The 11121-nt window shown below is 49.9% G+C and overlaps 1 protein-coding gene across 1 annotated transcript; it reads right to left on the bottom strand.

Moving 5' to 3' along the window:
• Positions 1-502: 502 nt before the first annotated feature.
• LOC149427441 (mitochondrial inner membrane m-AAA protease component AFG3L1-like) lies at positions 503-10892 on the bottom strand (the record flags this gene model as incomplete). Its single annotated transcript, XM_089668035.1, has 4 exons — positions 503-3388; positions 3852-4046; positions 5739-5939; positions 10777-10892. Coding segments are annotated over 4 exons (716 nt in total), but the record flags the coding sequence as incomplete, so codon positions are not given.
• Between the last annotated feature and the right edge of the window lie 229 nt (positions 10893-11121).

The raw sequence follows: 11121 nt of genomic DNA, 5'->3' as shown, positions 1-11121 counted from the left end.
CATGTGATCAGCAGTCTTCCATCACTCATTTCTCGGTCTTAGAGGCAGCGGGGGACAGATTCCACAGCCACCTAGATGAGTAAAAGTCCGGGTTCACATACATGCGGTGCGGTATATCGCGTGTGATTTGCAGAGGAACCGCACCGCATTCCCCGCAGATCACGTGTGTGCGGTGCGATCGGAGGCGTACATTTTCTATGGCTCTATTTGCACCAAAAACATGCGGGGCCCTTTTCTGGGTCCGCACTAGAATCGGATCACACGGGTATTCACACCTCTGGGATCCGATTCTGCACATGGCACCGCGTTCTGCGGACCGATTTCGGGGTGTTAACATTCACACCCGCAGCGTTTCGCAGGAACGGGGTGCGATTCTGATGCGGTGCGGAAGTCGCACAGAAAACGCTGAGAATTCCGCCCCTCATCAGTGTGAACCCGGGGGTCAGTGTTTTTCCCATCCCCCAATACTTCTCTTCTCAGCGTTCACTTTGAACAGAAACACTTTTCAGATAAATAATGATTTTAATAGGAAGTGAACCCCGGCCCCTCCCCCAACAACATCATTACATAGAAGGTCACAAGAAACGTCTGCGGCGCCGTCCGATTCACACGCCATTTCGTGGTCACACAATTTTCATCCAGCATTGGGGACACCCGTGATATCAGGACAATCCCGGCACACATTTCCATGATGGGGACCTGGAAAGGCATTTGGTAAATAAATCCGTCCTGACGCCAAGCTGAGCTCCAGGCGAATACAAAGACGCAATTATTCCAGATCTGCGTTCAGATTGTTTTTAGATGCCACAAGTTTTACATTCCTGAATTTGATCTGATATCGGCCTCCTGCAGCCCCCCCCCCCCCCCCGTACAGCAGAGCTCAGACGGGGAAAGGGGGAGCTGAACCCGGAGCTACATGCCGACAAGGACCATGCTGATAGGAGGTGAGAGCAGAAACAGGAGTCTGCAGCTGCTCCTTCACTGTCCAATCAGAAGCCGATCACCAATGTGTACGGTCATCGTATGCCGTGTCACCCACCCAGCTGTGATGTGTAAATCTCAGGACTGGATGGACAGAAACAGAAATTCTTTGTCAGTTAAAGCGGAACTAAACCCTCCTATCCTTTACAGCCAAGCAGGCCGCTGTCTCAGCCTCTGTTCCATCCGCAGTGGCCGTCGTGCTGCACATGTGATCAGTGAGGACACTGGCCATTTGGTGGATTGACATTTCAGTTGAGAGCACAAGCAACTGTGACAGTTCTCATTCACAGCATGCCTGGAAGGAAACAGTAAATCGGGGGGTTTAGTTCCTCTTTAGAGCAGCCGCTTCATTAGCATTTTGTTGGTGTATTTATCCGCTTGCCTGGAGTTCAGCTTTAAGCATTTATCAGAAATATCCGCCATTCGCCAGTTTCAATCACATGATTAGCGAGGAGGCGGGACCACTGCAGAGACACTCCTCCAGCTGCCTGCCTGTGTGAACCGGTCTTGGAGCTGCACAGACATCCTGGGTTGTGCTGAAATCTGCAATATATGTGAAGCACAAACACCTCATTTATCAAAGTCTGGATCTACAGCAACCAGAGTCCCCGCCCCCCCGAGAGATGGCAGATGGAATCTGATTGGTTACCACGGGCAATGCCACCCACCAGAGAGATGGCAGATGGAATCTGATTGGTTACCACGGGCAATGCCACCCCCCCCGAGAGATGGCAGATGGAATCTGATTGGTTACCACGGGCAATGCCACCCCCCCGAGAGATGGCAGATGGAATCTGATTGGTTACCACGGGCAATGCCACCCCCCCGAGAGATGGCAGATGGAATCTGATTGGTTACCACGGGCAATGCCACCCCCCCGAGAGATGACAGATGGAATCCGATTGGTTACCACGGGCAATGCCGCCCCCCCCGAGAGATGACAGATGGAATCTGATTGGTTACCAAGGGCAATGCCGCCCCCCCCGAGAGATGGCAGATGGAATCTGATTGGTTACCACGGGCAATGCCACCCCCCCCGAGAGATGGCAGATGGAATCTGATTGGTTACCACGGGCAATGCCACCCCCCCCCGAGAGATGACAGATGGAATCTGATTGGTTACCAAGGGCAATGCCGCCCCCAGAGAGATGACAGATGGAATCCGATTGGTTACCACGGGCAATGCCGCCCCCCACAGAGATGACAGATGGAATCTGATTGGTTACCAAGGGCAATGCCGCCCCCCAGAGAGATGACAGATGGAATCTGATTGGTTACCAAGGGCAATGCCGCCCCCCCAAGAAATGACAGATGGAATCCATTTGGTTACCACGGGCAATGCAGTTCTTCCATGTTGGATGTGTTCTCAAAGTATCTAATTGATGGATATCAATGGGAGGAGCGGCAAGGCCTCCATGTTGGATTTGATCTAGAAGTATCTAATTGATGGATATCAATGGGAGGAGCGGCAAGGCCTCCATGTTGGATGTGGTCTAGAAGTATCTAATTGGTGGATATCAATGGGAGGAGCGGCAAGGCCTCCATGTTGGATGTGTTCTTGAAGTATCTAATTGGTGGATATCAATGGGAGGAGTGGCAGGGCCTCCATGTTGGATGTGGTCTAGAAGTATCTAATTGGTGGATATCAATGGGAGGAGCAGCAAGACCTTCATGTTGGATGTGGTCTAGAAGTATCTAATTGGTGGATATCAATGGGAGGAGCGGCAAGGCCTCCATGTTGGATGTGGTCTAGAAGTATCTAATTGGTGGATATCAATGGGAGGAGCGGCAAGGCCTCCATGTTGGATGTGTTCTTGAAGTATCTAATTGGTGGATATCAATGGGAGGAGTGGCAGGGCCTCCATGTTGGATGTGGTCTAGAAGTATCTAATTGGTGGATATCAATGGGAGGAGCAGCAAGACCTTCATGTTGGATGTGGTCTAGAAGTATCTAATTGGTGGATATCAATGGGAGAAGCGGCAAGGCCTCCATGTTGGATGTGACACCAGACTGAAGTCCTCACCCCATGATTGGTCTAGTATGGAGAAGCCCCTTTTCCCGGCCCTAGCTCAGGCACTCTTGGTAAGGTTCATCACAGACACAATGGAAGAAATTTGGTCCACGGTTGTCTGTCCTCCCTGAGACTCTGCCTCCATACATGAGCAGATCATACCCAAAGATCCATGTCTGAAAAGCTCCCTCCTATGGCGTCTTCTCTGCATCTCCGTCTGTCTTTTCCTGATTCCAGTCTTTAAGACCCTCAGGTAAGGTGATGTCCTCCTCAAAACTGCCCGTCCCTTCTACAAACTCTTCATAGGTGGACTTCTCAGGGAAAGGTCGGGGGCCCAGCAGCTCGATCATGTCCGATTTCTCCAGGACTTCCTTCTCCAGCAACAGCTTCCCAACCTGTTCGTGACAAACGCCAGAGTTATAGGATGATCACCTGAATGTATTCTCTGCATTAATGTAAGGAAACCTTCTGCGTACAACTACCCCCCCCTCCCCCCAGCTCCCCTATACCTACCTGAGCCCAATCTCCATTCAGCGCTCTGCACGATGGCAGTAGCTCTCCTGGCTCTCTCCTTTCTCATTTGCTCAGAGACAGCAGTGGAAGCTCTCTCTTCTAACTTGCTGCCCGTGATGAAATATCAGACGTGGTAATACAAGTGGTCAGAATAGCACCAGTTGCACAGCTCCCGATGTACACAGGACGATGTCTTTTGGCACACTGACTTATGAAGGTCAGTTCTCCCTGTGACTGTGCGTGCAGCCTTGTACTGCCATCAGTTAGCCTGTGACAGAACTGGAATCTATTTGATACCTCGTATAGGAAATCAAAGAAGTAGAATAGATGTAAGGAGAGCGTTACCTTCTCCACCTGATCCTTGCAGCGTGTCAGCAGCTCCAGGGTTCGGTCATAGGCGGCACTGATCAGGTCTCTGGCTTCCTGGTCAATCAGCTCTGCTGTAGCTTCACTGTAAGGTTTATCGGCAAGTATGTCCCCTTGGCGGCCAAGATCGAAGGACACCTGACCCAGCTTCTTGCTCATTCCAAACGTGACAACCTGAAGGAGGAAAAGTGTTGGTGACAACCAGTGACTAACATACAAGTGCTGCTTACTAGTCCTCCGATGTGGCGGCTGCATGCATTTCCTGAGATTTGCCTTTTATCTTCCGCTAGTGATCCTGCCAGGGACACCTTGCCTGGAGTGACAACACTCGCTCAATGTACTATATCAGAGGAGGAGTGTTGTCACCGTAGGGCAGGACTACATAACACCCCTTCTCTGCTCTACAACATAACGGGAGGTGTTTTGTAGTCTCCAGAGGTAGCTGGGAACATAACTGATATTAATACAGTAGAGGCAGACAGCACAGGAAGTACTCAGCTCACATCATTTCTGGCGGGATCAACTGTTATCTTTTTGCACTTATGGAACAGATATTACAGACACTTTCAATGACAGTTCATTGCCGGAGTTTATATACATTGTAGAAAAGTGTTTCTCAACCTTTCTTTGGTCCAGGTGCCCTTTAAAATGGACAGTCCCGAGGCCCCCTTTAAAATGATGGGCAGTCCCGAGGCCCCCTTAAAAATGATCGGCAGTCCCGAGGCCCCCTTAAAAATGATGGGCCGTCCCGAGGCCCCCTTTAAAATGATGGGCCGTCCCGAGGCCCCCTTTAAAATGATGGGCCGTCCCGAGGCCCCCTTTAAAATGATGGGCAGTCCCGAGGCCCCCTTTAAAATTATGGATAGTCCTGAGGCCCCCTTTAAAATGATGGGCAGTCCTGGGGCTCCCTTTAAAATGATGGGCAGTCCCGAGGCCCCCTTTAAAATGATGGATAGTCCCGAGACCCCCTTAAAAATGATCGGCAGTCCCGAGGCCCCCTTTAAAATGATCGGCAGTCCTGAGGCCCCCTTTAAAATTATGGATAGTCCCGAGGCCCCCTTTAAAATGATGGGCAGTCCTGGGGCCCCCTTTAAAATGATGGGCAGTCCTGGGGCCCCCTTTAAAATGATGGGCAGTCCTGAGGCCCCCTTTAAAATGATCGGCAGTCCTGAGGCCCCCTTTAAAATGATGGGCAGTCCCGAGGTCCCCCCATTCTAAAATATGAGAAACTATTCTAATAGTTGTATATAACGCAGCGACACCCCCACATGGAGGACCCCCAACACTGGAGGGATCTATTCTTCCCTACCAAATACACTTCTGCACACTGGCACTGACTAGTATCCCGATGACAGAATCCAATCAGAAGAGTGAGCAGCTATACATACGTCGTGTTGTGAGCCAGAAGTGCCCTGTACTGCGACCTACAATAAATACTCCTGTAACCCCTCCCCCTCCAGAGGATCCCCCCCTCCCCCTCCAGAGGATTCCCCCCCCCCTCCCCCTCCAGAGGATCCCCCCTTCCCCCTCCAGAGGATTTTCAAATACAAATCCCGGATACACACATGACTTTGTGCAGCCTTGCCCCCCTGTAGCAGTATTTCTGATTTAGGGCGGGGGGCTTCTGATTAATTAGTGAGCGTCACCATGTAACACCCAGTGGGGGAGATTTACTAAAACTGGAGAAGGCAAAATCTGGGGCAGCTCTGCATAGGAACCAATCAGCCTCCAGGTTTTATTGTCAACGCTTCATTGAGCAAGCTGAAGCTAGAAGCCGATTGGCTGCAGCAGATTTTAGTAAATCAACCCCCAAGTGCCTTGGTTGGAGTAACACCAACACAGTATGAATCCTTCCTGCCTCCTCACCTGTGCATACGCGGTATGTGTGACCTTCTTCAGGTCATCCTGTGCTCCGGTTGTGATGCGCCCAAAGAAGATCTGTTCTGCCACACGGCCGCCCAGCATCATGCACATTCGGTCAAATAACTGCTCTTTGGTATACAGGTATTGCTCCTTGGGGAGGTACTGGGCGTAGCCGAGGCCCTTACCGCGAGGAATGATGGACACCTAGACAAAAAGCAGACATGAGTATCACACCCAAAAAGAGAAAAACTGTCCGTTACTTCCTCCTCTCCCTGAAAAGACGGGGAGAGAAGACCAGAGAATAATGAAAGTCTACAATGACCAATCATGAGCTCTGGCCCAGCACACAAATCACTTCTGACTGACAAACTTGTTTATTATTCTTCCTTATAGTACCAACATGTGGCCCTCTATACTGTACATAATATCCGGGATTACTGGTGTCCGGAGAATGAGGGAAAAGCGGAGAGTGCGGGAAAAGCGGAGAGTGCGGACAAAGCGGAGAGTGCGGGAAAAGCGGAGAGTGCGGGAAAAGCGGAGAGTGCGGGAAAAGCGGAGAGTGCGGGAAAAGCGGAGAGTGCGGGAAAAGCGGAGAGTGCGGGGAAAGCGGAGAGTGCGGGGAAAGCGGAGAGTGCGGGGAAAGCGGAGAGTGCGGGGAAAACGAAGAGTGCGGGGAAAACGAAGAGTGCGGGGAAAACGAAGAGTGCGGGGAAAACGAAGAGTGCGGGAAAACGAAGAGTGCGGGGAAAACGAAGAGTGCGGGGAAAACGAAGAGTGCGGGGAAAACGAAGAGTGCGGGGAAAACGAAGAGTGCGGGGAAAACGAAGAGTGCGGGGAAAACGAAGAGTGCGGGGAAACGAAGAGTGCGGGGAAAACGAAGAGTGCGGGGAAAACGAAGAGTGCGGGGAAAACGAAGAGTGCGGGGAAAACGAAGAGTGCGGGGAAAACGAAGAGTGCGGGGAAAGCGAAGAGTGCGGGGAAAGCGAAGAGTGCGGGGAAAGCGAAGAGTGCGGGGAAAACGAAGAGTGCGGGGAAAACGAAGAGTGCGGGGAAAACGAAGAGTGCGGGGAAAACGAAGAGTGCGGGGAAAACGAAGAGTGCGGGGAAAACGAAGAGTGCGGGGAAAACGAAGAGTGCGGGGAAAACGAAGAGTGCGGGGAAAACGAAGAGTGCGGGGAAAGCGAAGAGTGCGGGGAAAGCGAAGAGTGCGGGGAATGCGGAGAGTGCGGGGAAAGCGAAGAGTGCGGGGAATGCGGAGAGTGCGGGGAAAACGAAGAGTGCGGGGAAAACGAAGAGTGCGGGGAAAACGAAGAGTGCGGGGAAAACGAAGAGTGCGGGGAAAACGAAGAGTGCGGGGAAAACGAAGAGTGCGGGGAAAACGAAGAGTGCGGGGAAAACGAAGAGTGCGGGGAAAACGAAGAGTGCGGGGAAAACGAAGAGTGCGGGGAAAACGAAGAGTGCGGGGAAAACGAAGAGTGCGGGGAAAACGAAGAGTGCGGGGAAAACGAAGAGTGCGGGGAAAACGAAGAGTGCGGGGAAAACGAAGAGTGCGGGGAAAACGAAGAGTGCGGGAAGTCATGGGTGACAAAAACCAGCAAGCTTGGAGGGAAGCTGAAGTACATTATTACTGACAGGCAGCATCATGGAGTCATCATATGGTATAGGGCAGCGCGGCAATAGAAATCCACTCAGAATTTGGTATGCCTGACATCTGCAGCCCAATGTGGTGTCACCTGGGACAAACATTGCTCCACCACTCATATACCGCCTTAAAGCAGAACTTTAGGCTCCCTACCCTACACCCCCCCCCCTTTTTTTGTTTACCCCCACTTACCTGGTTGCAGGTCCTGCTCATTAGTACAGAGGTGATCCTCCCTACCCCAAGTGACCCCAAAAACAAAGTGTCCGCATGCACTATGTTCCAGATATGGGACTGTCATATTTATATATCTTTTTTGGGACGGATTTACTTTTTGATTTTTCTGGATTGAGTCACTTATCCATCATTTTTTGACTGATCATTTGGGAGTCACTTTTTTATACATCAGCAATATGGATTCATTCACTTGTGTCACCAACACTTTATAGCTGTTTGTTTGCGGCTGTTACTGTCACTTGGCATTGTTTGCACTTATTTATATGTTTCTATACGGTATGTTGACACTTGGATGAGGACATATTTACATGGAGTTCATGTCATGTATGTTTCATGCACCAAGCAGCGCAGCACCCTTTCACGCCTTTATTGTCCTGTTGGGATCCGGCGTGGTCCTGTCGGGATCCGGCGTGGTCCTGTCGGGATCCGGCGTGGTCCTGTCGGGATCCGGCGTGGTCCTGTCGGGATCCGGCGTGGTCCTGTCGGGATCCGGCGTGGTCCTGTCGCGATCCGGCGTGGTCCTGTCGCGATCCGGCGTGGTCCTGTCGGGATCCGGCGTGGTCCTGTCGCGATCCGGCGTGGTCCTGTCGCGATCCGGCGTGGTCCTGTCGCGATCCGGCGTGGTCCTGTCGCGATCCGGCGTGGTCCTGTCGGGATCCGGCGTGGTCCTGTCGGGCTCCGGCGTGGTCCTGTCGGGCTCCGGCGTGGTCCTGTTGGGGTCCGCTTCTTCTCTGCACCCCTCTCGGTCCTGCACTGCCATCTTCTGTGACATCATTGGTAAGCTGCCTGCCTTTCCGGGTTGGGCCGACGGCTACACTGATGGGGTGCTGGCCAGCCACGCCCTCTCACCTTTTCCCAGTGAAGGACTATGCCTCCTGGGATGGACAGGAGGCAACATATCCCAGGAGGCGATGCGGGCAAAGTGCACATCAGTCACCTAGAAAAAGGCCTTTTTTTTTCTACCAAAAAAAATTTAAAATAAATACTTTAGCTTGACATATGTTGATGTGCTCGGCACCCGGTGAGCTTCCCAATCTCCGTAATAATTGCTCCAATAAGTTGTGTTGAAGGACAAGCAGTGACAATGAGCACCGTTTTGTGCAGGTTCCCTTTTGTTTGGGGCTGAAGTCCCATATACCTATATATTCGGCCCCTGATGACGTTACCTGTGACAAAACACGTAGGGTGGAGCCCTATGGCGGCCATAATGATGCTTGCTTACATCTACCCTAATTAACCTCCCTGGCGGTATGATTATTTCAGATTTTTGGTGCTGAAAGCGGTACCATTTTTTTGCATGGAAATATGTATTTTTTTTATTGTAGGCTGTAATTTTTAGGAAAAACTCACTGAAATCTGTCCGAACAAGAGTCTAGACAACATCCCGGGGAGGATAAAATTTGAAACACAAAATCATAAATTATAATTTAATAAATAATCATAAAAATAATATAAAAATAATAAAAAATTTAATTCAATAATATAATCAAACCAAAAACACTGAAATGTGAAATAGAGCGCCAAGTTGGCACATTGCTGAGCTCAGTCGCAAAATCGTTTTCAGTGTCTGATGACGAATTTCCCCCACCAATCATTATCACTCAATTCTGCAAGTGGTTCTGATTTACTATCGCTGTTCTCTAGCTGATCTAAACCGCTTTTGACCTAAAGGGACACTTTTTGGACTTTTCTCAGTTTCCAGGCAGAAAGAACAGACAAAATGCAGGCAGGGCGCAGGACAAAGCACTCGGGACAAAATGTATGTGAAATAGGTTGAAACAGCAATGTTTTACTATGTAAAATGAAAAAAAAAAATGACATTTTTTAAAATTTTTAAATTTCCCGCCGGCGGCGGCGGCGCCCGTACGTCCCGACGTCACAGGGACAGGACACAGAAGCCGGATGCCGGCATCGGCTGGAGGAGATGGCCGGGGACGCTGCAGGGGACACATCGTGGGAGCGCAGGGTAAGGTAAGTGAAGAACACATGCCGGAGCAGCGCCACATGGTATTCCCGAGTGTAGCTCGGGGGGGTTACTGCTCTTGGTACTGAAATGTTACCCCGAGCTACACTCGGGAATACCGCCAAGGAGGTTAAGGCCCATTGTTTGGAAGATCCTTACCTGCTGTTTTGGTGATCTGGAGGCGGATTCGAGTGACAGGCTTTCTGGATTGTTTAATAAAGTGTGACTGACCGCTCCTAACAGGGGGGGGGGGGGGGGGGGGTCACGCCTTTCTGGTAAGCCTTCTGTAGTGGTTGGTGACACGACAACTTGGTTTGATTTTGTTTCCACACAGCTTCTGGGACTTTTCTTTTATTTTTGGATGGACTATTTTTGTGACACGTTTTCCACTGTTTTCTTCTGATTATTTGTAACTTTTCTGTATTTATTGCTGATTGCCTAATATCAGGTGTTTGTGTTCAGCTGCTATATGTGTTACACCTCATGTTTGATTATTGATTATCTATTGCAGTGGTTCTTAACCTTGTTGGAGGTACTGAACCCCACCAGTTTCATATGCGCATTCACCGAACCCTTCTTAATTGGAAAAATAAAATATGATTTTTAAAATTCAAAACATAGGTATATATTTATACATAGGTGCGCAAAATGAACAAAACCGTTAAGAACAAAGAACAAAACCATTAAACATGATTTTCACACAAAAACATAATAATGAATATTTACTGCACGAATCATATGAGTCGGGTGTGTGGTCTTCACCTCCGCCGAACCCGCGAGACCGACTCACCGAACCCCTGGGGTTCCATCGAACCCAGGTTAAGAACCACTGATCTATTGTGTTCTTATTAGCGCAGGTTTTTTATATATATATGTATTCTTAGTCCCATATACCTACCAGGTCTCTATTCACACTCCAGCAAGAAACTCTCAATGGGTACGGGGTTGCTATCCAGACAGGGATTGGCTGGAGCCAGTTGGGCAGACAGAGTACTTCTCAGACGTGGCCTGATATCTGGATGCTGTGTGCAGACACGTGGCATTGGATACGAAGGATACGATTGGTGACACGGACAGAACAAAGCGATTTGGGGAAGATCATTCTCTGATCTGGATTTTATGATTTTATAATTATTTCTATTCTGGGTGGAAACCGGAACAAAGACGCAGAAGACAGATGGGGGAAGGTTTCTGCACATTACCTTTAGTAAAGGATCTGCATGTTCCAAAAACCAACCAACCACAGCATGGCCGGCTTCATGATAAGCCACTGTGCGCTTCTCTTCAGGCTGGAGGACCTGAGTCTTCTTCTCCAATCCTGGGAACAGAGGGTCAGTATAAGTGAATGTGATGATAAAAAGGATCATTTTAAAAAAACATTATTTTTTTTTTTTGAAACACCAAATCTGTTATACTGTACTTACCTTGTTTTTAATGGTGGGCCAGATCCTCCTCCTGTGGGGTCCCCTGCTGGTGGTCCTGGTGCCTCACCCTGCCAAGTGCTCCCATAACAAGCCACTTGCTATGGGGGCACTCATGCGGGCTGG

The sequence above is a fragment of the Staurois parvus genome, unplaced genomic scaffold (assembly GCF_062004578.1).
Source record: "Staurois parvus isolate SC_StPar_1 unplaced genomic scaffold, SC_StPar_1.0 ptg003758l, whole genome shotgun sequence".
In the NCBI taxonomy this organism is placed as follows: domain Eukaryota; kingdom Metazoa; phylum Chordata; class Amphibia; order Anura; family Ranidae; genus Staurois; species Staurois parvus.
Note: the sequence above shows the minus strand (reverse complement) of the source record. Positions and strands in the feature narration are given on the sequence as shown.